Genomic DNA, 26,810 nt, shown 5'->3' on the forward strand with positions numbered 1-26,810 from the left:
ACTTAAACGTTCAGTACTCGGCAGAAGCAATTAGCCAGAACATGTTAATAGGTATAATCGTAGTACCGGTGGGAAACTATGCACCATGCGACTCGTACTTCACGTAGGTATATAGGAGCGTAAAGGTATGCACCTAACCATTTGAAACTTCGAAAGGACGACCCTTAGCTTCGAGCCGGAAATGTGACTACCTGTCATCACATTCCATGGCCTGAAGATTTTGATCCTTCAATACCACATGTTACTAAACCCCTCGGTAAACTTACCAGGGCCACCTCTTACATTGTATGGTCTAAAACCATATTTTTATTATTTATTTATTTTTATCACACCCTATGATAAAAATAACCTAAATCTCTTTATTTTGTATTCAGATCTTAACTGAACACGACTTTAGCCTTACTTTTGTCTTCTAGATCTTAAAAGACAGCTTCTGCCCCGTCTATTTAATCGTCTTTTACGTGTCAGAGTCTTTTAATACTTTTAACCGTCTCTACAGTCTTTATAAAAATACTCCGATCGATACTTCAAAGTATAAAAAGACTGTGGTCTTTTCACACTTAGTCTATAGGCTTTCATAGACTATTTCTAATGTCAAGCCATGTCAAAAGTCACTGGTTTGCCACAGCTTTGACTTTATAATTTTAAAGCAACCTGAGCAATACACTTTGGCTCGGTCGGACAGTTCAAACTCGAGTTTGCCTGTAAGTCCCTCGAGGCCGCTTTCTATAGTCTAAAATTTGACGGGCCTCTACTTATCACTAAACTCCTACAACTGAAATTAATCTTCGATTAATCGAAGAAGAAGAAGAAAGAGGGTGTCGGCGTCGTCGGACGTTCGTAGTGCGTGCGTACCCTCCCCCTCTCTTTGGGAAGAGAGAGAGAGATTTCTAGAGAGAGTAGAGAGATATAGAGAGCGAGTTTAAGCGCCCCAACCACCTCTTCTACGAACGCTTGCGCAACCTCCGCTGCCTAGCTCGAAAGCACGCCGGCAACCTCGCTACACAAAAGCAGCGCCGCAAGTGTAACCCCATTCGAAAACCCTAAAACAAATTTAGGAAGTACTTACTACAAGATCATCATAGATCTCACGAGATTTGTACAAGAGAGGTAAATTAAACCTAATAACCTCCAATTAACGTATAATCCCAAGTTTTTACCCTAAAACGTTTTACCATCACAAACTAGAGTAAACTGGGAAGCATTTGGATTAACAATCCATTGCTTTGCGCAACCGCTTCTGCCAAGCCGCTAGGCAGCTCGGCAATGTTTCTATAATTTCTTTACCTGCAAATCCAAAGCAAAGGCGGACCTCCCGGCTCCGCTGCAGCATTTTAGTACCTTTACCTAAACTCCGTAGCACCGTGTATTGGCTTCTGGATATTAAAAGCCCCGACGTTTCGCCTCGTGCCAACTCCGCGTCAACGCTATAGCCCGGCACGGCCCATGCCTACGGCGCCCTCCGGCTAGCGTTCACAGCTGTTCGTTAGTCTTACGTTATCGTCCACCCAACACAAATGGCTTCGCTGAACCAGCGGGGCGTACAGTTTCGCCTTACACCTTAGAATAACTACGTATTTACCTACACGTATACTTGTACAATCATAATATCTAAATACAACTGTACATCCTCTCGTNCCTGAGTTAGTCCTAGTGGGAAAGTCGGTGATGTTGAGGCCGAACCCACTGGGAACTTTGTTGTAGTTCTCACCCCACTATTTCCACAGAGCCGGGACCGAGCGAGCCGGCGAGTGACCGAGGTAAAGGTATCGCGCCTTAGACAGAGGCCACCAGAGTTGAGTTGGGTTTACATTTTGATAGTGGCTACCCTATGTTCATCTTTTGTATATGATGATTAGTAATGTAAAGAAAAGAATGTAATGTGTATTTTGAGGTAACTGTGATGTAAGAAAGAAATGATGCAACGTGTAATGAAGTACAAAGAATCATGAATGTAAATGAATGTTTAGTTTTCCTTTCTTTCACTAATGGCTATTGCTTACCCTCGTGTAAGCCGTTTGTGCATGCTTCCGCTAGTGCATTTCTTGTTTGAATTTGTACATGTGATGAGCCTTGGGCGGATAGGGGAAACTCTGTCCGTTCGGCGTCTGTTTGACGTGCTCGGGTCGGGCCAAATTGGTCTCGGTCCCGGGGCGTGACAGTAGGCCCAAGCCCAACATGCAAACTCTCTACTACATAGAGGTCCAAAAATACATTATACATAACATGTGCACTTTAAACATTCTAAAATTCTCAAATATTCTATCTAGTATGAATATGCATGTATTTTTATTTTACGATAAGTAAAATCATAGGGATGATTTATCCCGTTTTGGTGAGGTCAAACACATCAAGTCCTCGCAACCCTTCGTTTGCGCCGACGAAGGTGCCCATAAGCCTCCTAGCTCCCTAAAGGTTAAACTAGGAGTGTTACACAAACGTTACGAACAATACAAAAGTTAAACATTAACAAACTTTAACAAAAGGGCCAAAACTCACCTATAGTGTAGAAAATCCCTCTCAACCCTCAAATGAGAGCTAGAACCCTTCCAATCCAACCTAGAGGAAGGTTCTAATCCAACCAATCGAGCACCAAAAGCCCTAGTTCAAAATTTCCCAAATCACACCCTAATTTCACATATCTAGAGTTCTATGCCAAAATCATGCAACAAAAGATCTAGAGAGAGGAAGAAAGCCACTAACCTCTAAGGAAGCTTCAACAAGGCTTGGGGATGAGCTAGGGTTGAAGATCTCTCCTCCAACAAGCTCCAATCCAAGATCCAAGTCTTCTCCAATGGTGGAAAACCACCAAGATGCCCAAAAGAGAGCAAAAGAGAGGATTTAATCAACAAAATCCAAACTAAAATTAAAGAAACCAAAGAGGAGTGGAGGGCTCCTTACCTCTCTCTCCTCTGTTTCCAAGCACAGAGAACACCAAGGGGGCGTGGGGTTATTTGTAGTATAGCTACAATTCTAAAAACACCCCTCAAAAACTGCCATTTTGTAATTTGGCAAAGTGAACCGGTACACGGAAAAGTGTACCGGTACAAAATCCTATACGCGCAAACCCGAGGCTCGGGTTGGCTGAGAAATCACATTTGTACCGGTACAATCATCGAGTTGTCACCGGTACACTTTCTGTACCGGTACAACCATCAAGGTGTACCAGTACACAGCCCAGCAAAATGTAACCCGAGAGCAGCCTGAGTCTATCACTTTGGTGACGTTAGCACTACTTTAGATACTACAATTCTCGGAATACGAGCCATAGGTTGGAACACTGTCAACGACCCTCCAAAATATCTGAAAAAACTCGGAACATTGATCAAACACTCGAACCTCGCAATTTGCAAAGGTCCAGTGTGTTACAATTTCTTTCAAAAATTTTCTATATTTGTGACGGGTCTGTTGCACTCTTGGGCGTCAACATTTTAATAAAGAAAAAGGGGCCATTTTTCGCTTACTTTGATTTATAAACATAGCTCGATTTCGAATCGGCTTTCAAAAATAGACCCCGGGGCTTGACAAGAAGATAGAGGAAGGTTATGTTACAATTGAATATGTCGATACCAAGTTTATGATTGCAGACTCAATGGCCAAGGGGCTGGCACCTGGGTTATATACAGATCATGTTAAAAGTATAGGTTTGATTAGTTCTTTTGATGTATAACATTATAACGGTTTATCTTCTTTCAATAAAGTTAAAGTTTAATACAGCTATATTGGGTCATTTGATAGACATAAAGTTTTGTCTGTTAACGAATGGACATATAGTTTAAGTTCATTCATAAAATTGTGCCATATGAAGTACTTACTCGGCTAGAAGATGAAGATGATATGGTAATTATGAAAAAATTTCAATATGAAGAGATGGACCACCATAGTTGTCACGCCCCGGGACCGGCGGAGGCCCTCCCGGTAGCGTGCCCAGACCCGCCATATGTCAACACATATAAGGCGTCTACAACAAAAGCGGAAGTAAAAGCAAGAATAGAGCAAACGACGAGGTGAAATAACTATCAACTAATGATATCAGAGCAAGTAAAGCTAGACAATAAAGAAATCATAAGTAGTACAATNTTTATGGAATATGGTTAATATGACCAATTGGAAGATTGTTAGGATTTTCATAATTGTGGCCCAATTAATTATATTCAAATTTGGATTTATTATAAATAAAGGTCAATCCTAATAGATATAGAACTACTTGATATGGTATATTTTATCCCTTTTTCCATCTATTTAAATTAAATAAAATCAGAATCGGACTTTGATGGGAAGTCGATCCAGACTATATATAAAGGGGTATTGGTCCTACCATATTCTCATACGCATTCTGATGAACAATTACCATCAGTTTCACACCATATGGGAGAGAGCCTGAGAAAGAAGGAGATACCAAATTACCTAAATTCAGTTGGTGACGTTCAAATTATAGCCGGACTTCTTGCTTCCACAGATTGATGAAGAATTTTTTTTCTATGGCACTCTGTGAGTTATTTTATTTTGTATGATCCTAAATTTTGGTATGGATTTATTTTTATTGTTGTTTTACATACCTATAAAAATCTATCACATCCTACTAGAATCTCTTTTCTGAGACCGGTATCGAGACATTTGAATGTTGCTATCTATTATCTTTTATACTAATGAATCAAACACCTTGCGTAATCCAGGATATCCTATTTGGTTTTAATAAATTAATGCATCTTATCAAAAAAAAAAAATTAGGTAAATTACACTACTAGCTAGTCTTAAAACGTTTACCCAAGTCTCACTGCTGTCCTCAAAACTTTAAAGCTGAACATTCCATATGCTGAATTTACCGGAAATGTTTCACTTTTTCTCCAAGCCTAATTAAGGAAAATTTACTGTCTACAGTATTGTCAAGTGTAAATCTAGTGGCCATCCAGCGCTATAAATCCAATTGTCCAAATTAAGCAAAGAAAAAGCGACAATTCAATCAATGACGCCACTGAAGTATGAGGAGTAAGAACCACAGGCTAGCTATATAGTGCGTTGGTTCTTATCTTCGATCGGGGCTTTGGAGATATATAGTTAGGTTCAAGTCAGGCATGTGCCTATTTATAGGGCTTGATATATCCTCCGACCTTCTTTGATGCTAAGCATATAGTAGGTTGAGTTTGGGATAGAGTACTGGTTACGGGCATGATAAATAAGAAAAAGGAAAAAAACGAGATGGGGTTGAGGGGTGATAGATGCGCGCAGCGTACATCCATCGATCTATACGCAAATGCCCCAGGAAGAGGCAATAATGCATCATTTGGTAGTAAATACCAATTATGAGGACTAAAGTAAACTACTTTCAAAATTTTGAAGCATTTAACTTTAAATTTAAAAAAATTTGAGGACTTGGAAGGAACGTGGCAATTAAAAAGTTGAGGCGCTGATGTTGCAATTTATCCAATTTTGGTCCGTAATAATCTGGTCATGCTGGAAAGCAAGTAGTAGGTATGAGTGGTGGTAGTTCATACATAGCATCTATGCGGGTCTGCATTTTTTACTTGACCTCTAAGTCTCCCTTTTAACACCCGTCTCAGGCTGAGCCACCTTTGTCCCCACTCCACCGCATAAAGGCTTCGTTCACAAGCTACTTTAGTATCTACCAAAGTTTCAACAGTATTATTATTCACCTTTTTCTCCCTTTCAACAAACATAAAAATGTATAAATATTAATCCAACTGCACACTATTTTAATTCAACTATATATATGTGTATATATACATATATACAATCTTTTAAAATTCTTCAGATATAAAACTTAAACTAATTGCTTACTTTAATAAATTTATATTTACGTAAATTGCATAAAATATACTAATTAAACCACGCACTAAAGATAAACTTGGCATTAAAATTTTGAAGTTAAAAAGACACTAATTAATTGACTCGAATCAAAATAAGTTAAAAGATCAATTAATTAATAAAATCAAAGTTTTTGTAAAAAACTAGATTATCAAATCCAAATGTACGTGACAGTAAAGTAAGTTTTATACATTTTTACCTTCAAAAAATAATTAATATCAGCTAACTAAAGACATAAAAATACAATGTAAAGGTTGCAAGAGCAACAATTTAATGTTTAGAAATATTAAATAGCGCGCACTATTAGTTCCTGAACTTCTAGTCAAGTTTTATTTATTTCAGTTGTCTCAAACTTTCGAAAATTATTTTAAGTTAATTCTTGTCATAGAAAAAGGAAAATATAGCTTTACACCAATTCAAGATATTGCCACCATACCTACTCAGGAAAATGACCATCACACCAAATCGTAAGCTTGTGTTGGAATGTTTACGAAGGCCTAAAATTTTAGTTGTTAGTGAAATTACCATTACCATACTGCATGCGGTACTAGGTAGTACAAAATACGCATCAAGAGAATGATGTTTGTGCTTGTGGGATACAACCATTTGGCTTCACAAAAATTAAACCAGGGCTGATTTGTATGCAAAGAGAGAATAAAAAAGAATAAAGAAACACATAAAAGAAATCATCACCAACACTTCCTTTCTTGGTGACCAATAAAAATGGTTCGCTTCTTTAGATATGCATTCATTTTATAAATGTAAAATGAAACTAGTCTTTTGTATATATATATATATATATAATAAGAAGCTGTAAAAGGAAGAGAGTTAGATGTTCACCATATATACCGAAAGAACGGACCTGCTGGAAGAGGTGAGGTTGTGTGAGAAGTAACATGCAGAATCAAATGCCAACATGGGATCATCAGCAACAACAAGTTCTGCGAATCAAGAACTCGAGCCAGAACTACAGTGAGAGCCCCACAATGGAAGAGAAAGAAGAGGAGGAGAGTTCGCGGTCGGCGCTCTCCACATTCCGTGCAAAGGAGGAACAGATAGAGAGGAAGAAGATGGAGGTGAGAGAGAAGGTTTTCGCACACCTCGGAAGGGTTGAGGAGGAGACCAAGCGCTTGGCGGTGATTCGCGAGGTAAGTTGACATTGTTGGCTCACCAATTTCGCACTTTACCCAACTACAAAGTATAGGTGAAATATACAACATTGTAAGAGAACATATATATTTGTGCTTTGTTTATATGAAATAAGGCTTTCCGTGGAGTCTTTTATATTAGTACTGTTATCTTTCAAAGCTCAAAAAAACAAAAGAGAAAAAATTCTAAACTTGATATTGTACAGGAACTCGAAGTAATGGCAGATCCGACAAGGAAGGAAGTTGCCGCTATTCGGAAGAAGATCGATGTGGTTAACCGTGAGATGAAACCTCTTAGGCAAAGTTGCCTGAAGAAGGTGAAGGAATTTGGCTTAAGAACGAACTAATTTAAATTTGACGATTCTTAGAGTTTAATTGTAATTATTAAGTTTCAGTTTACTCATAAAAATAAAGCTTAGTAACCATGAGTTTGGCTTTTGTTAAATGTGAAGGAGAAGGAATACAAGGAAGCACTAGAGGCATTCAATGAGAAGAACAAGGAGAAGGCACAATTAATCAACAAGTTAATGGAGGTAACATATTTGTTACTTATTTAAGGCTAACAGCAATTTACAACCTAGATATATATAGTGCATTGTGTATACATAAACCTTAAATAAAATAAAAGAATTGCTAAGCCTACAACCAATTAAGGGGTTTAATCCTACAGCCCCTCGTCCAAGGATGCCTACGGTTTACTAACCCACTTTTATTTTAGCTTTCAGGACAATAATAATAATAATAATTATTATTATTATAATAAACACTAGTAGTGAATAGTTAGCCTTTGGATGAGGGTGTTGTAGGATTACACACAATTTTGGATTGTAAACCTACCATTGCTTATAAAAAGTATGAGCCCATTTTAGCCCCTAAATGATACAGCAATTGCAATCAGGAATCGGTGTCGAGAGAAAGAATGCAAGTGCTATCAACATTGACAAGCAACCTAGTTGCAACTTATTATATCCTCTAGAGGGGTAAATGTATATTTTTCTGTAATTCTAGATATTATGTGCAAAATGCAATACATTAATTAAGCAAGTAAATTTGAATATTGGCCTTTTAATTTTCTAGTAAAATGACCACAATATGCGAAGAGCATTTTCAACCTACAAAAATGGAGATACATAAAGTTATTTCGAATATAAACGTATGGATTCTTGATCGTTTGTCTGATTTTAACAGCTGGTCAGTGAGAGTGAAAGACTCAGGATGAAGAAGCTGGAAGAGTTGAGCAAAACAATTGATTCTCTCTGCTAAATTAATTTGGTCCTCACAAGGCCTTTGTGATGTCGGATTCATCATTTTATATGTTTCTAATTGGAGTTTGCAATGATTGTTTCTTTCATGTTTGAGTTTGTTGACAACATGATGATCTAACAAGGGGAGGAGTTCCAGTTAGGTTGTAATTGAGAGAGTTACTGGACATGTATCATGAAAATATTATTCCTATCCCAGGATCCTCACTATGTCATGTGAAATTTCTCTTCATTTCAGTATATTTTATCTTCGGGTTGTAGTTGCAGTTAGAGTGATTTTTTTTTTCTTTTTCCCTTTGCGTTGTTGCTTTAATTCCAACCAACAGTTACAGTCTCTTCCAAGTTGTGTTCCAGGTAGGGATGTAATGTTCAAATTAGTCGGGCCAAAAGGGGCTAGAGGTTGGCCCAGCGCGGCCTGGTTTCATATCAAGGCCGAACCGAGCCGTGCCAGGCCGGAGCTAACAACCCTCTGGCCCGGGAGCCACGAGTCATGCCGGTCCGGGCCAGCCCCTAAAATTTTTTATTTTTGAATTTTTTAAAAAAAATATGTAAATTTTAAAAAATAAAAAAAATAAAATTATTTCTATTTAAATTGATATTTGATTAAAAAAATCTTAAGTTTATAAAAATAATTATAAAATAACAAATTTTCAAATTTTAATTAAAAAAATATAAATTATTATTAGTATTATTTTTTTAAAAAAAGATGGGTTTTTGGTCCAATGGACCAAAAAATTGTTTGGTCCATTGAACCAAAAATCACTGCTTCAAAGGTTTGCCACTACAGACCTTGGGCAGCGAGCTTCTAGATAGAAGGGCCCCCAAGGAGGTCAGACCCCAAGGCCCAAGGCAACTTGCCTTGAGCCTTGGGGTCCGGGCGTGCTAGCCCGACTAACATGGCCCAAGCAGATCGTGTCGTATTGGGCCGCAGGCCTCTCGTCAGCTCGGCACGGCCCAGACCCGTTATGGACCAGGCCATCGAGCTCAAGAGGCCTAACATGACCCAGAGTTCGAGCCGGGTCGGGCAGGGCCGGCACGGGTGCTATAGCACCTATGCTATGTTGTAGCCCGGCCCGAACCAGTGCTGGGCCGGGCGCTCGAGCTGCCCAGTCCGTTTTACATCCCTACAAGTAACGAGTTGAAATCCATATGTTTTCATGAGTTTGCATATGGAAAACCATTTGCATTCCCATACTTCTCCGTAAACAACATGCGGAGCCTGTTTGGTTCCTAAGAAAATATCCCAAAAAGCTTTTTTCAGGCTGAATTTTTTTTCTTGTATTAGGTTCGCATGAAGTGATTTTGAATGGAATTCCCCACAAGAATTCTAATGTGTCTCCCTATGAGCTTTAGAAAGATGGAAGGCTAATTTGAATTATTTTAAAGTATGGGGGTGCCTAGCTAAAGTGAAGATACCTGAAAATAAGAAGAGAAAGATTGGACCTAATTAAGACTGTGGATACTATTTTTCTGGGTTATGCACAAGATAGCAATGTAAATAGATTTTTGGTGGTGAATTCTGAAATAAGTGAGATTTCTAACAACACTATTATTGAGGCTAGAGATGCAGTATATTTTAAGGATGTTTTTCCTTTTAGAACTAGAGTAGATAGACCTATTCCAGCTGAGCCTATAGGTAATTCTAGTAAACCTTNTTCCATATAGTAAAACCTACCAAATCAAGGATCAAAGGGTAGAATCCAAGTACTAACCTCCCAAGATGCCTCCAAATAAGCTCCAAATCTTCTAGGGTTGAAGATTGGTCCACCACCAAGCTCTACAAGCAAGCTCCAAGCCAAGCAAGAGTGGAAAAGAGAGAAAGGGGTTGAGCTTCAAGCTCCCTCAAGCAAGCTCCTCTTCTTCTTCTCCTCCTTCTTCTTCTTCTCTCTATAGAAGGTGTAGGGTGAGGATAAGAAATGAGGAGGGAAGAGAGGGAAATGGCTAATAAGCCCATCTAGTGTAACAAAATCCGGAAAGGCCCCTCAAAAACTCAAATTTACATCAGCCCGAACTGGGCAGTTTTCGCCCAGAGGGACCGGTCTCTCCCCGGCAGGGACCGGTCTCTCGCTGCGAACCCGAAAAACCAACGTTCGGGAACCGGTCTCTCCCTGCGCGGGACCGGTCTCTCACTGCGTAGGCGCGCTCGGGGACCGGTCTCGCCTGCCAGGGACCGGTTGCCTCAAGGCTGCCGCAGCACTGCTCACTGGGGGCCCGGTCTCTCCTTTCTGGGACCGGTCCCCGAGAGTAAACACTCTCTGGACTTGTCCAGAATTCTAGTTTTCGAACTTTTTAGGTCGGAAAACATTCTACAACCCTCCACCAAGTGTGGAAAAGCTCGAAATACATCCAAACACTCGAACCTTGCAATTTGCAAAGGTCCAGTGTGCTGCATAAACGTCCTCGAGTAGCGAAAAATTTTGGAGATGATTTTTGTGTCCTACTAGTAGAAGATACTCCATCTACCTATGACCAAGTTATGACGTCTGTAGATGCATCATTTTGGAAAGAGGCTATTAATCTGGAGATGCAGTCTATTCTACAGAATCATACTTGGGAGTTGACTAATTTACCTTTAGGATGTAAGCCTGTAGATTGTAGATGGATTTTTAAGAAGAAGTTGAGACCCGATGGATTTGTAGATATGTATAAGGCTAGATTAGTGGCACAAGAATTTACACAGAAGCCTGGGATAGATTATTTTGATGTTTATGCTTCTGTTGTTAGGATTACTTCTATCAGAGTGTTAATTGCCTTGGTCTCTATCCATAGTTTGGTTGTTCATCAAATGGATGTTAAGACAGCTTTTCTGAATGGTGATTTGGATGAAGAGATTTATATGAAGCAACCTGAAGGTTTTATACTTTCTGGACATGAGAACAAAGTGTGCAAGTTGAATCGATCTTTATATGGACTTAAGCAAGCTCCTAAGCAGTGGCATTTGAAATTTGACTCTTTGGTTGTATCAAATGGTTTTCATGTGAACATGCCTGATGAATGCGTGTATTCGAAGGAGTATAATGGACAGATAGTGATCTTATGCTTATATGTTGATGATATCTTAATTTTTTGTACTAATATGAATGTTATATATGAGGTGAAGAAATTATTAAATAAAAATTTTGATATAAAAGATCTTAGGCAAGCAGACATTATTCTCAACATGAAGATCATTAGAAAATCAAAAGAAATTATTATGAGCCAATCCCACTACAGTGAACAGTTATTGAAAAAGTTTGGATACTTTGATGTTAAATCTGTAGTGACACCTTATGATTCTAGTGTGCATCTTAAAAAGAATCGAGGAGATCTAATAGGCCGAAATAGATATTCACAGATTATTGGATCTTTAGAATATTTGGTGGATTACACTAGACTTGATTTGGCTTATGCTGTGAACCGATTGAGAAGATATACCCATAATCCAAATAAAGAGCATTGGAATGCCTTAGAAAGAGTTTTGAGATATCTGAAGGGGACTATATCTTATGGATTACATTACACTGATTTTCCTGCAGTATTGGAAGGATATAGTGATGCTAATTGGATTAGTGATACTGCTGATATAAAGTCTACTACTAGATTTGTTTTTCTTTTAAGATGAGCAGCTGTTTCTTGAAAATCAACTAAACAATCTTTGATTGCTAGAAGTATTATGGAATCTGAACTCATAGCTTTGGATACAACTGTGGCAGAAGCTAAGTGGATTAGAGAGTTTCTTTATGATTTACCACTTATGTAGCGACCTTTAGCACCTATATGTATTCATTGTGATTACAGATCTGCTATAGATAAGTGTGCTCAAGAGAATGTGGAAACGAAGATGAATAGATTCATAAAAGTGAGACATAAGTTCATTCGACAGAATTTGAAGGAAAATGTGATTGGATTGGAATTTGTGAAATCTACAAAGAATTTTGCTGATCAGCTTACGAAGGGATTATCTAGGACAGTGATCCTAGAATCGTCGAGGGGGACGGGGCTTAGCCCACAATAGAAGTTACCGGCTATGGCAACCCAACCTGTTGCAGGTTCAATGGGTAGAAACAAGTCGAACAGGTAGCTGTGAGGAGCACTGTTTTTATATGCTCATCCCTATGGCGACAATGCTCATATATGCAAGTGGATAGGAAGGGCGTTGGCCCTGAATGGCTCCAAGACCTATAAGGCAGGGTGTGACCTTACAGATACCCTTTAAGGACCTACTATATGTGTGGAGTCATGAGGCCGCGACTATGGGAAGAGGGCAGTTCCCTAAAACACACACGAAGCGATACTAACGCATGGCCATAAAAGCGCTCACTCGTTTAGAACCTAAACAGCTGTACCATGTGTACTGTTCGTCGAAATCTGACTCACTGGTCCTGGTTCAAGGCATAGTCCACCATCGTGCTCTCGGATGTACATTGACAAGCTCTAAGTGAAGGTTCAAACTCGAAAGGTACCTTTACCGAATACATGGTATAAAGTCCAGCATTCTTTTTATTTATTTTGAATTTTAGATTATTTGTTTTCTTTATTTCAAGTTTTAAATCATGTGGGGGAATGTTGGGTTTTTATTGGATTTTGTGATTTAAAACTTATTAAAACCACTAGAGGAGCCCAATAATTATTAATGGGCCTCTTGGGAGCCCAACTTAAAATATCCATGTGAGATATTTAGTCCCACATTGGAAACCAAAAGGGTGTTTGTGATTTTTATATATTGCTTTATTCTCAAACTAGTTGCTTGGAAGAAAATAAGAGTAATGCTCTCGTTTAAATACACACACGCACGGCACGAGCCGGGCCCGGCGGGCGGCAGCGCGCGCGGTCCATACACCTGATTTATTTTATTTTGTCGGTTTTATCTTTATTTTAATACTTATCTTTTTACTAATCCTAATTCTTATCTTTATTCGTATAATCTTAGGCTTATCTTGTTATACACGGATTTGACGCGTTGAAGCAAGATTCTCGCCTAGATTATAAATATGGGGCGAGGTTACACGAGTTAATTAATAACCCGAGCATACCTAAAGCCTCTCATCTTTTTCCACTTTCTGGATTTTCACCGAGTTTTCTTTTGCTGGATCTGAAGCTGGTTGGGTTCGTCTTGCGCCACCTTGGAAGCGTGCCGACGAGGTGGAACGTGGTCGTTGTATCGCTAGGAGTAATTGCCGGGAAGCCTCGCACGTGGAGGGGTAATTTCGCTTTTAGGACAGTGCTCTGCACGTCTCGATCCACAGGCCTTATCTAAACCTTTTCTTTGTCGTATTTGTTATTTAATTTCATTTCACGATTTTCCTAAATCTGTAATTAAATTTTCAAATTGGTTTTTAAAGAATATTGTAATAAAAGATCATAAAGTTTTTCCAACATATAGTGGATAGGTTGGCTATGTGTCGACGGAACACTAGGTCGGTGTGGGGCTTGGGCGTTAGGCGGGCGCATTCTTAACAAAACCTATGAGTCGGTCGGTATGATTAGGTTACAGCTTTGGCTTTTTCAGTAGCTAATTGATGCATGCTTACCATGATTTAACAGTTTTCAATAGTAGTAGTAAGAGGCATGGTAGTGATAGTTTATTTTCAGCATTTGTATCTTGCTTGCATACGGCTCACTTTACTATCTTTGCATCTAGTAGAGCTAGTGGTGTAAGTTGTCATTGTTGACGATGGTATCCACTGGGGACTACGGTTCAGTAGTTCTCATGCCCTTTTTTTTTTGTTATTTTTTCATTTCAGAGTCATCAGCTCCAGCTACATCTTATTGAGGTAAGGAGATTGCGAGATAGGTAAAATCTCCTACTAGAGTGGACTAGACTAGAGGAGGATACCAGTAGAGGCTTACTATTTTGTATAGCAGCATGTGGTTGTATAACTGGCTTAGCTAGTGGGAAACTTATGTATCTGAATGTGGCCGTTATTGTATTTTGGTGATGTTGGATACTATATGTACATGTTGGCTATGCCTGTTTTGTTATTAATTCTCTGATACCTATTAGTTGTAGACTCCTAGGATTGTCTTTTTCACAGGTACTTTTGACGCTTCGTGCATGCCGAATGCTTCCCATTCATACGGCAGATCTATTGGCATACTAGGTGCTTTCACTGTAGCCTGGGGCGTGGCAGAAAGTTAAAACTATTTGGTCAAATAGTTAGAGTGCATCTAATGGACCATTAGAGGTGGATTCATATTGTTGTTTATTCTCCGTTGAGGGAGGTCATATTGGCAGCTAGCAATATGTTGCCTAGAGATGGGAATAGATACCCTTATGTAGCTTTCACCTAAATTAAGTTTGCTAATTGTACGCCTCTTTTGCATTTGACTTTGAGGGTCAAGGAATTGATCAAGATCATTGTGTTTCAGGAACGATAGCACCACATGGCCAACCACCAAAGACGTCTGTGCCGAAAGCACCAACCAAGGTACCCACGCAATCTAGGGTGCGTGGAGATCAAGAACTTCACGATCAATTGGCGGCGCTAATCAGGGTGGTCCATAGCAGGCCAAGGCTTCTTGACGCCAGGAGGAGCAGATTAAAAGGCTCTAGAAGACAACGTCGCAACAGGCGACCATGGCTAGGGCGAGTCAGAAACTGCCCTCGCCTCCAAGTAATTCACCGAACGTTACCAAAGAAGTTGATACGGCCGCTGCGCCACTTACAGTGCACCGTGCACAGTTGGAAGCCGTGGAGTGTACCCCTCCGACGGCTTCAGATACTCTAGCCCCCAATTATGCGGCGATGGAGGCGGAGAATGAGCGAGCGCTAGTGTGTCTCACTACCTTCATACATTTTCAAGATTGAGTTAAAGACATTATCCAAAGTCAGTAGCAAAGTCATTAGGAGTTGATAATCAAGAAGAAACCCATAAAACCACAAACGCTAGCCAACAAAAATTAAGATCAACATAGCTCGCTTAGATCTTAGAATTTCCCCCCACAATATAGCTTAATGCAGGTCGAGATCTCTCCACCACAGCTCGTAAGGCTCGATTTTCTGATGGAGGACCTTGACTGGGGAGGAGGAGGAAGGCACACCCTCCAATAAGACTACAAGAGGGTGCAGGTGAGAGTGGAAGCGAGTGAGAGGAAGTGGTGAAAGAGGAAAAAGGGTTAAGAGTTCTCCGGGGGTATTTTTACAAAAAAGAGTACACAAATGCAAATAAACCCCTCGACAATTCCCAACTTAGCTTTTCCCCCAACAACAACTCTCACAGGCTCAGATCAGACGGTTTCTGGAACATTATTTTTATGTCCCGAAACAAAATGGCCCGGTTCTGCAAATACAGCTCATGTTTTGTAGAAACAGACAGTTTCTGCCACCCAATGTTATGTCTTACGTTCTAGAACCTCAGGAACAGGTACCAGAACTTGACATAAAACTGAAATTTCTTTTTCAAGATTTTAGTATCACAACATCAGACCACGAAGAATAACCCTCTCCATTACATTAACAGTACCTGAGGTACGCAACAGGCCAAGAAGAATAACCCTTTCCAATTGCATTAGCACTTCTTTCTGCTATGAAGCTCCGTTAACAAAAATATGTTTAGCAAAAGAAAAGACAGCAAACCCAGCTAAATTATCACCTAGCATAACGCATAGGCGATGATAACCTTTTGCATCAGATTTTGCCCGTCTTACAAGTTCCAGAAAACAAACAAAATGCTACGAGACGATAAAAAAAAAAAAAAAAAAAAAAAAAAAAAAAAAAAAAAAAAAAAAAAAAAAACATATTAATACGATTGTTTGGGATACAATTAACCTCCCTAAATTGAACTGCTACACTGCCATTGGCATTGAGACTTGAAAGATGTAGTAACTCTAACTGCACAGTTACAACAGCAATAATCTTCATTGCAACCGAGAGTCCAAATGACACCTCAATTATATAGGTCTGCAACCTATTAAAGTTGAACAATTTGCACACTCAAAGGAAGAAAAATCTCGCTGCACAATAACGGCATAATGAGTGCCCATAATAAGGGAGAAATATGGAGGATATAAATGAAGAGGCGTTCAAAAGGAAATACCACACAGCTAGACATAATTAGACGACTTGTCCTTTGCTATTAAGTTCCCTGGGTTTATTACCTTTGCTAACTTCCTTTTCCTGCAACAGAGGTTCGGAAAAAAAAAAATTAGATAACATAATTTGTGTAACCAGAATAGCAATCTAAGAAGCAAAGCTGCACAATCATAAGAATTTCATCAAGACTCCTCTGAACTGTAAATTGCCAATGTACATTGCCAATGTAAATTGTAAATTGCCACTTTGTTCATTTCATTTCTCGGCTTATTCAGATAATAACAAATAAAGACAACCCCCTATCTGCACCATAATTACAACAATTCATCGAGCCGCCAAGGAATTCCGAATTGGAAATTGTGATCCAAATCATGGATCACTAGCAAAGAACCGAACAGCAACAAGAAGCGATCCAGTGCCTTCTTAATTAATAATGAAATCGCATTTAGACCAACACATACACATATATACATGTATTCATATATACATGCATTCGTATATATGTATAGGTGCATGTGTATCTGTTTCTATCCACATTCCCTGTTCCAAGTAAATTATTTTTGTTTCTATAAAACATGAAAAGAGGAATATCCCCATCATAACCTAGTTCAAGGACAAGTGGCGTTCTACAATTCAGTTTTTGTTCTGCGAACAATATTGACCCGTGTTTTTGCTAACCATGATCCACAGCTCTTCCTAAGTGTACAGAACAACTTTTGCAGGTTGTTTCTTTGTGCATACGTCAAAATGTTGATGAAGTAGGTACATTTGCCTACCAATTGGCCTTTCTGATCATACAGCAAACCATTTCCTCGCCTTATTTTTTGCTCCAATCAACACTTCTATTATCATCCTTTGGACAATTAACAAATTGGCAGCTACATGTAAAAAATATATCACTTCTTTCCACAAGCCTTCCCATATTCAAGCCCTAGCCAAACCCCATGTTGTAGAACAAGAAAAACGTGAAGTTAATAATGAATGTGTCGGCAATTTTGAAAAGTGAGAAAATTTGACAATTGATAAGAGAGTACCTGCCAATCATAATACACCTTGTCAACTTACTTAAAGACCTGAAAGTGCATGATTGATTGGCAAATATGATTTCAAAACCAAAAACTCACAACTGGATAATCTTCGTAACACGATTGGCAAATATGATTTCAAAACCAAAAATTCACAACTAGACTAGATAATCTTCCTGAAATAATTCTCACTGTTTTGAAAATAGGTAGTCCAGCTGTCACACCCTGAGTATATTTGGAAAAGCATTTCCTTGAAAAGCACTTGAACTTTTTTCTTTTTTTTCAACCAGAGGTCACAGGAAGCAATTTCAAATATAGTTTAGAACTGCTCGGGACATGCATAGACCAGCCATACGGACGACGACAACTTTGTCCATGCACGGTGTGATCGGGGACGACAAGAATTTAAAACAGTTCCAACAGTTCTAGATAAGGCGGCGTTAGTTCCAATCGTTGCCGATGAGACGGAGACGGTTCCAACTACTTCGGTTGGGATAAAGATCAAGGTGGTTTCAGCGGATCAGGAGAAAGATCAAAACTGTTTAACCAATTTTGATAAGGATAGGATAAGAAGGTTAGGTGGTTTTTCAAATATTTTTGTTTTTATCTTTTTGCAAGCCCAGAAGGTTATAAGTAGGAGCCTAATTGACTCTTGTAAATTCACTCTAGTTAAAGAGCAAATACACGAAGTTTTTTCACCTAAACATTGTGTTCTTTGTTTCTTTCCTTTCTAATATGGTTTCAGGTGTCCAGCGGGGAGATGCTACAACAATGCCTCCTCCTCCAACGGATAAAGTGGTATCAAAGTGAATGACCCTTGTGCATAATACGAACTAGAAGCGTTTATAAAACTATCAGCAAACAGCACTCTGCCCTTGACATCTTTCTCAAGCTACCAAAAAGAAAAACGAAGAGCGCGCCTGTCATGTCGACAGACAAGCAGACAGCGATACCATCTAATCTTGCCGCCAAGATCGCCGCGCTGTCTAACGACATGAAGACCGTCATTGATTAGATCAAGTGTGGCACCATCAACAACGCCGGTAGAGAAGAGCAGTCTGCTCTTAGAAACCCCTCCTTCAAAGGCACGCATGACGCCAATGAAGGGCGCTGCCAAGAATACCTCAGGTGGCGAGACAACGATGACTCCAACAATGACGTGAGCATGGCTCCGTCACTTGCAGAAGGGAGGATGCAACCGTTCAAGGTCAAGGCCAAGATCGAGAACCCCAACTACGAACGTTGTCGACGCTGAAAAGCTAGACACCTAGCTTGACCAGCTGGAGATGTTATTCGATCTCTACAGCTATAGCAATGCGAAAGTGACTTTCGCAAAGCTCAAGCTGGCGGGTCATGCATTGGAAGGCCTCTCCAAACTACCATTAATGAGAACTTCACCCTGACATTAGTTCAAGCGACTTTGCGCAGGGCGACTTGGCGCATACGATGGATCTATTATCGCTTGGATCTATTATCGCTTTCCAGGAGCTTCTGCTGCAACCCGAGGTATGAAACATATGGCATTTTCAAATGAAGAGATTGAGCAGGTAATTTGTTACTAACATATAAAGAAAAACACAATGCCTCTAACCAAAATTGTGCAGGCATACCAACTTGAGACAGAAGTGTGCGAGTAACTTCAACTTCAATAAGATGGCGATGCCTCCACTCTGCAACACTATTTTGTTGCAGTGTGTGAGGGCATGATATGAGATGAGTAATCCCATGAGAACTGAAAAAGCGGGTGACATTGTTTTAACATGTTCACTGCCACCATCTGACTGAAAATAACAAAATTTATCTCCAAACACATTTGAGCAAGGTTTGGCACAGTACCAGGGGGTCTCGGACCCCCCTCCGTGCCGCAGCACGCAACGCCGTGCCACACGAGATAGAGCGGCACGGCGCAGCGTGCCACGTTTTTTTTTACTTTTTTTTTTCTTTTTTTTCTTCATTTTGTTTTGTTCTTTGGGATATCCAAAACATTCTGGATACTCTACGCCCTCCCTAAAGACATCGCAAATCGAAAATTTACTTATTAGATAAGTTAAAAAAATTATAATTTAATTTTTTTTGTTTATCAATATACGGACAAAGGATTTGTCCCAGCCCTCCGCTTCCACCAAAAATATCTATTTTTTCTTCACAAATTATTTTATCAAAATTTGTCGCACCATGAAATTTTTGGCAAATTAAGGGGAAAAAATCAAACTCAATAAATAAATTTTGAGCTACATCAAACATAAAATTTTATTTTTGCGCTAGAAGATTAAAAATACTAATAAAATTAAAAGCTAAATTAAATCAATTGATACTTAAATTTATTTAATTTATTTGTCATATAATTTATTGCTTAATTTTTTTGATAGATCTTTTTTGAAAAAATTAATTAAAAGATATTTTTTTTCAAATACTTTTTTAAATAATTTTTTCAAATAATTTTAAAATTATTTGTTTGTATTTTATAAAAAAAAGGTTGTAATATGGTCAAAAGAAAAAAAAAAGATGTCTTTGCATTTTAAAAATTCTAACCTGTAAAAATTTCTATTCTACATCAGGTATAATTGTACTCTACATACAAAAAAGCTTACAAATATATTAATTGATGAGTATAGTAAACCATACATAGCAAAGATTCATAATTATTTGATTAAATCTTTCAAAATAACATTATAAGAGCTTATTGGAAGCAAAAAAACTGAAATAAGTTCGTGCCAAAGCGTGCCAGTAGGAGATCGTGCGTATCCAATCCATCGGCACGCAAGCGTACCATGTATCAACACAGAAGCATGCCGGTGCTGTACCGTGTCAGGCAGACAGCAGCACGCCCCCTGTGCCACGGCACTTTAAACCTTGCATTTGAGACAATATTGTAGAACTTTTGAAATGAGAGAAAACCTTTTTTTTTTGCAAAGTGCTTAAAATCCAAGAAGAAGAGCTTGAATCCCTTCAAAAGAAGGAAGGGGAAGTTGGGTATAAGAGGGATGACAAGGCTATCATGTACAGGAGGAAGACCTTGAAAAAACTTGCATAACAAGACCATGGTTATTGTGTCCCACAGCATGAAGTGCATCATGCAAACTTTTGGCTTGATGAAGATATCCCGATATATTTTTTTGAGAGATAGGTAGCACGCTACCCGCTTCGTTTTATTTCATTTAGAAATAAACTTAGCTGGAAACTTCCATGCTACCAAATTATTTTCAATGATGGGACATTCGAATCAACAATCAACTCCATTAGAAATGATCACAACTATTAAAACTAATCTAGAAATCAAATTTCATAATTTTTCGACATCATTTATAAAGTGAATTAGTACTCTCAGAATGTATAGTAAATATCTCATAAAAAGTAATAATAGAGGACTTAAATTTCAGATTAGAGCTACTGATCTTACAATAGTGAAAGAATTTTCTAACAAAATTTCACTTGATTTGAATTGTTCTACACCATTCAACTTAAAACATGTCAAATAGGACATTAAAAATTGTCTAAAAGAACCATTTACTCTAAATAGTGAAAAAATATTCTATAAATAATTCACCAGATTTGAATTGTTCTACATCAAATCAGCCGTTAAAATAGTCAATTTTGAGATTGTTTGATCACTGAGCAAAAAATTGTTGAAACATCATGAAATAGGATCCTAGATACTTTCAATAGTGTAGATCATGTCTAACGGTGTCGATTGTCAATTCAAATGACCTATCATCAAAAACAATTTGGTAGCACAGAAGTCTTCATTCTTCTAATAGTATTCTAACTGGACTCTCTCTCTCTCTCTCTCTCTCTCTCTCTCTACATATATACATACATACGACAATAGAATGTTTAGAAGATCCTATTCTAGTATTTCTAATGCAGAATTGTATTTCTACCATTAAATGCATGAATAAATCCCATTCCAATAATAATAATAATAATATTCTATAATTGCAATGAAACAACCATGCTAAAAATACCCAACACCTACTCCATCAAAGATCAAATGAACTTATTCAAGAAGAAGTAGCTCAAATATAGCTCTATATGCAAAAGAAAACCTTCACAGCTTAGATCCAAATTGAAGTACTATCCCTGTTATTTGATCTTTACAAAACAACAAACAAAGACATAACAGCTAAGGTTCGCATAAATGAATTACAGGAATACGCTAGTCACCAACAACTTTGAATGTCTTAAGACTAACGATGTTTGGCTAAGGTAAATCAAGCAGCTTTATTAAGCCAACATGAGAAAACAGCTCTCTAGACCTAGATTTCCATCATCCCAGACTGGTCAATTGTGAAGACAAAAGCACAAACATTTCAAACCATGCACTTTTACGAAAAAATGGGCTCCTAAATGAACCTCAACTAGACCGAATACTGCAGATAGGTCTAACCTAATCCGAGAATAGAAGTTTGCACAAGTTATCAAAAGCACCATGTAGACAGCTAGGTGAACCACCTAGCAAGATTATATAGTAGAATTACCTAGAGCCAACTGATTGGGCATCTTAAAGAATATGTGCCCAATACAGTAGGCAACAACCTTAGGATTGCCTACGCTACATAAGCCGTCATCTAAGCAGCAACATAACTTCTCATTGCAAAAGTTTTACTATCTTTTCACTGCCTTTAGCAAAAATTATATTTTCAGGGCAGGAGAAAGCTAATCTAGGACAAAAATAGCTATGGTAAGATTTTGATGTTGGGCGGAATAATAGGATTTGAAAAGCCATCAACGTTTCAAGATTTAGGAATCTCGACAGAACAACCAATATTTTAGAGCGCATCAAGAATCATCCAAGAGATCAAAAATCTTCATGAAGCACTCAGAAATTTTTCATGCCTTTAGTCGAGGTTCCGAAGATACAATATTGGTTCTTGATATATATTAGTGAGGCTGACAACTATTGTGAGTTGTAGATTATTGTAGTGTCAGGTTGGCTGGGTTTATAAGCTTTACGATACGGCCCATGAAGGTTCGAGGACTTTTCTCGGCAGAGACAAATAATTGTTGATGAAAACGTGAATGTGATGAGTAAACAAAATTTCTATGGGATTGTGAAGTTCTATGGTGGGGGTAAGTTGAAGAATAAAGATATACAAAGAAAACAAAGCTCTAGAATTTCGTAGTAGAAACGAACAAATCTCAAACGACGTTAGAAGTTCCAAACAACTAGAGGCCTGTTTGGATGCATGAACATCATAATCGACATATCTCTTTGACTTATTCAAGATGTGCTTCGGTAGACTATGTCGAACTTTAGTCAAATTGACCAAAGTGTCCAAGAGAAATAATTGGACAAAGTCCATTTAACATTCCAACAAAGTTGGAAGGGTTAAAGTTGAGTTCCAAGAGAGTTAGAAAGGTTTTAGCATTGCTCGGCGCGAATTGGAGTCGAAACAATGCAAAATTGAAGTCTGAAGCATTGTTAACCGGTAAAGCATTGGAGCAGTAAAGGTACCAGGCAGGCCACCCGAGAAGCTAACTCTCGGGTTTGGCCTCTGGAGGTCTGCTTAATCGGTGACACCCCTGGCGCGTACCGGTACCCTGCTGCAACCCGAGAACAGCCAGCTCTCGGGTTGAGGTTGATGAACAGGGGCGTACCGGTGACGCCCACCCGCGTACCGGTACACAGTGCTACGAACAGCAGCTGCAGTCTGCTGCAAATAAAAAGAAATTGAGGGTCTATTTGCTATTGTAGCAACCTATAAAGTACCCCAACCTTTCTTTTCTCTTGTTCACAGCAAAGAACACATCCCTCTCTCATTTCTCTCCCTCTCTCTCTCTAGAAACTCTCTCCCAAGGTGAAAGGAGGAGATCAAGAGGAAGATTTGGAGGAGATTTGGAGTTTTAAAGGCTTTGGAGCTCACCTACAAGGAGGAGCTTGGAGTGCTTTTGGGCTAAAGTGAGGTTTCTTGTAAGAACTAGGCTAGGGTTTGATTTTATATCCTAGAACCCTTGGATTTGATCTTCTTACATGAATGGAAACCTTGTAGAGACCATGGAATCCATGAAAACCCATGTTTCTCCATGAGCTCTCATGGTAGAATTCTAGAGTTTGTTTTAGGTGCCCTAAAAATGGTTTAGATGACCTAGAAATGGTTTAAGTTGAACCTCTAGATGGAAATAAGCTTGTTTTTGCTTATTTTAGAGATCAATGTGGTGTATTGTGATATATGTCATTGTTAGGGCACCAAAATTGAAGCTTTTGCTCTAGGTTTGTTTAAAGGGAAATTGACCTTATAGAAACCAAATTGGGGATATTTCTAACTCGTTGGTGGACTCGGTTCGCCGATCCGACGAGTCTACGTAAAGATATTAAGAAAAAGCCTAATTTGGCTTCGTTTTGCCGCAGGCGAGAGAATAGGCGCCCAAAAATCACGAAACTTGAACTGTAGCCTCTCGGCATTCCTACAAGGTGGGGGGTGCTATCCGGAATCTCTGAATTCCCTTCTATGTCTATGTTGCCTTTTTATTGAGCATATGTGAATAGTGCCATTCATGCATGATAGGGTAGTTAACATATGGATGTTGGTTGAGAATCAATTGTATGCTTCTAACGTAGATGAATATAGTGATTGATATAGAATCATATGAGACATGTATGTTGGAACCCTATACTAGTGTGAAAGTGAGATATGGACTATGATAATAGTAAACAAAGGTGACATTGACATTAGCGACGAGATTGGCATCGAGAGATGAATTGCTAAACAAGGTTAAACCAATTGTGGCATTATGGCAAGTGTGGCTTAGAGAGTGGTATATATGACAAGGTAGAAACCTGTTATTGCATTATAACATAGTGGCTTGTGGGAAAGTAGCAAATGTGGCTATACGTCCTCAAATTGAGGATTGAATCGTACTAACATTGAGTCTTGGCTTGAGGGAGGTAGCTCCCCCTCAAGCGGTGCATTCCGGAATTGACACCACGGGGAGAGCGGTCCCCGAAGACGGTCCCTCGGGCAGTTCGAGTCCCCCGATTGAGAGGGATTTTGAGTTGTGAGTTTTGAGGTTAAGAAGTGTTAACCGTGTTAATTGGGTAAAAGCCAAAGTGAATGTGGAAAAACATGCATGCATATTTATCATACATATGATTATCTATCTGTTGATCAACTTTCTTACAGGCATTGTATTAGTAGTAGCATTAGTTGGTTTACTATCTTTCTTTTCTTGAAATACATATGCCTGAAAAGACCTAGTAGGCAAATCGACGAGGTCGACGGCCGAACCCACTGGGAACTTCGTTGTAGTTCTCACACCACTAACCCTGCAAATTCTAGCGCGAGCGGGGCGGCGGAGGATCGGGGCAAGGGTATTGCGCCGTAGATAGCGACCACCTGAGTTTATAGTCATTCCTGATGTTTATGTTTCAACTTTTGTATGTTGAAAAAAAATGATGTATAGAGATGTAATCCTATATTTTGGGGTTGGATGACTATGTGATATATAATCATGAATGCAAGAGAATGAATGTAATAACTTTAGTTCATTTGTATTTGGTTTAAAAGTAATCAAATATGATGAGTATGGTTGTATAATGTATGTAGTAACTTAGAGCTTTCACTACTTGTGGTTGTTGCTTGCCCTCGAGCAAGCCTTGTATAATTACAATCTCGTTGTTTGATTTGCTTGATTATACTTTTTGTTATTAGAGCCTTGGGCGGACAGGGGAGGTGTTGTCCGTTCGGCGTCTCTTGACGTACCCGAATCCGACCAAATAGGTGGAGCTCGGGCGTGACACAAGAAGCATGCAGTATTCGATAGACATGAGTGTGATCAAATGTCCATAATGGAATAGCATAATTAACCTTCAAGTCACTTTTCTGGAAAAAAGTTAAATCACCTCGTAGGTGAAATATGCGGTTTTACCAGACCCAAAGAATGAAAAAATAGTCAGGGACAGAAATAGAGAATAGAAGGAGCAAAAACCACAATAATGGGACTCCAAAATAATAACTCTGTTGAACAGACAAATCATCAAAATTAATAGTTTTAAAATCACTCAGAAGCGGCAGAAGATCAGGAATCCCAACTAAAATTTGCCGTTTGAAGCAGAGAACTAACATGTAATTGCGCCCTCAGCCACCATCAAAAAAATTAATTTGCTCTAAACAAAGCAAATCTTCCCAGTTAGGAGGAGCACGAATAAAGAGAGAAGGAAAGAGGAGCGAGCATCGTACCTTCCACTAGCCGCAGATAAGAAGAGTAGATGAGAAGAGAAAGAAGGGGATCTACAAAACCCCCTATAGCACAATAAAATCGAGAGAAGTACATACAGAGATCGACCGATTCGTCAAAGAAAAGGAACTCACTCAATGAATTGCCCAAATGAAGGTTAGAAAGCCCTCACCTTCCCATTGTTTTCGTAGTAGTCGTTCAACGCCCACTGATACTTGGACTGGTCCAATCCAAACCAATCCGCCAAGTACTCGTCCAAGCTCGAATGCACTGCCAACCACAGCTCCTCGTCATTTAATTTAGAGCCGGCGGCCGCCAGTCATCAAATTTTCTTTTCTTGTTTACTTTGAAAAAAGAAAAATTAAAAAAAAAAAAAAAAAAAGAGGGAAAGAGACCCTAGAGCCGAACACAGCTTACTATCTTGCACTTTTGCCACAGCGTCCCAGAAGAACCCGAACACGGATCCGGACGACGTCGCCGCTTTCTCGAACTGCGGCGGCGGCACCTGCACGGGCGGCGGCGGCGGCGGCGGAGGCGGAGGAGCCGTCTTGACGGCGGGGCTCGGCCTAGGGCTCGCGCCGTTGGACCTCGGCGTCGGCGGCGGGGTGATGAATACCGTGAGGCTCCCCGCCTTCCCGATCACCGGCGGCGGCGTCGCCTCCCGCGGGTGGCCTGCGGCCATCGGCGGCGCGGGATCGCCTGCGAGGGGAAGAGGATGAGGAGGTCGAGGGGACTGGGAGTTGGGGTTCGTTGTGCTAGGGTTTCTTCTTCCAGGGAGAGGAGAAGTGGGCTCGTGGGGAGGCTGAGGAGACGCCATCGGAGGCGGCAAAGAAAGCGAGCTTTTTGTGGTTTTTTTTTTCTTTATTTTCCTTATTTATTTTCTCGGGTCCGTAAGACCTTTGTCTCCTGGTGAATTGATTGTTTTTTATTAATTTTTTATTAATTATTACTTAAAAGGTTATTTTCAGGCTACGAGTGGAGCTATCCGTGCTACAATTTTGATGCTAATATTTAATTATAAAATTTATCATATATAAATAATTTTTTTTGATATAATAATTTACAAATGCAAAAATAAAAAAATTTTGCCAGCAATCACTGCATCTTAGCATTCATTTGATGCTTGCCGGTATGCTTGCAAAACGCTAAATAGAATTATCACAAAGAACCACATCAAATATTTAACAGAGTCATATTATTTTCTAAAGATATTGAAAACTCTAACATTCAGAAAATCATAGGAGGTATATTGCAAAATGATAGTATAAAAAAAATATATATTTCATACCGATAAACATCAAAGTATTGCTATAAAAATCATCCTAATTATTGCAAAATGAAAACCATTTTGGCTTTGTTAGCA

At 39.1% G+C, this 26,810-nt stretch overlaps 2 protein-coding genes across 7 annotated transcripts; one reads left to right on the forward strand and one right to left on the reverse strand.

Annotated features, from left to right (window-relative positions):
- On the forward strand, nucleotides 6,629–8,506 carry LOC109725461 (trichohyalin-like). Its single transcript, XM_020254653.1, has 4 exons — nucleotides 6,629–6,974; nucleotides 7,181–7,291; nucleotides 7,427–7,507; nucleotides 8,163–8,506. The coding sequence occupies exons 1-4, from the start codon at nucleotides 6,723–6,725 to the stop codon at nucleotides 8,235–8,237; spliced, it is 519 nt and encodes a 172-aa protein (XP_020110242.1). The 5' UTR covers nucleotides 6,629–6,722; the 3' UTR covers nucleotides 8,238–8,506.
- Nucleotides 15,699–26,335, reverse strand: LOC109725896 (neural Wiskott-Aldrich syndrome protein-like). 6 transcript variants are annotated; one of them, XR_002220372.1, is made up of 4 exons: nucleotides 25,843–26,331; nucleotides 25,620–25,717; nucleotides 16,252–16,331; nucleotides 15,699–16,122 (listed from the first exon to the last, which is right to left on the reverse strand). XR_002220372.1 is itself a non-coding variant. In XM_020255293.1 (4 exons), exons 1-3 carry the CDS (start codon nucleotides 26,262–26,264, stop codon nucleotides 16,269–16,271), a joined length of 561 nt encoding a protein of 186 aa, XP_020110882.1. In that variant the 5' UTR covers nucleotides 26,265–26,326; the 3' UTR covers nucleotides 15,699–16,122; nucleotides 16,252–16,268. The 6 variants fall into 6 exon arrangements, 4 of the variants coding, with proteins under 4 accessions (XP_020110882.1, XP_020110881.1, XP_020110883.1 ...); XM_020255293.1 differs by having other exon boundaries at nucleotides 25,865–26,326; XR_002220371.1 differs by having other exon boundaries at nucleotides 15,701–16,168.

Source organism: Ananas comosus, linkage group 20, assembly GCF_001540865.1.
Source record: "Ananas comosus cultivar F153 linkage group 20, ASM154086v1, whole genome shotgun sequence".
In the NCBI taxonomy this organism is placed as follows: Eukaryota; Viridiplantae; Streptophyta; class Magnoliopsida; order Poales; family Bromeliaceae; genus Ananas; species Ananas comosus.

Bases quoted from the DNA above. Each gene is read 5' to 3' on its own strand.
- LOC109725461 (XM_020254653.1), top strand. From the start codon at position 6,723: ATGCAGAATCAAATGCCAACATGGGATCATCAGCAACAACAAGTTCTG. The intron at 6,975-7,180 runs GTAAGTTGACAT...GATATTGTACAG, and splicing joins GCTTGGCGGTGATTCGCGAG to GAACTCGAAGTAATGGCAGA. The intron at 7,508-8,162 runs GTAACATATTTG...TGATTTTAACAG, and splicing joins TAATCAACAAGTTAATGGAG to CTGGTCAGTGAGAGTGAAAG.
- LOC109725896 (XM_020255293.1), bottom strand. From the start codon at position 26,264: ATGGCGTCTCCTCAGCCTCCCCACGAGCCCACTTCTCCTCTCCCTGGA. The intron at 25,718-25,864 runs GTAAGCTGTGTT...TGTGGTTGGCAG, and splicing joins TGTGGCAAAAGTGCAAGATA to TGCATTCGAGCTTGGACGAG. The intron at 16,332-25,619 runs GTGAGGGCTTTC...CCTCTGTTGCAG, and splicing joins ACTACGAAAACAATGGGAAG to GAAAAGGAAGTTAGCAAAGG.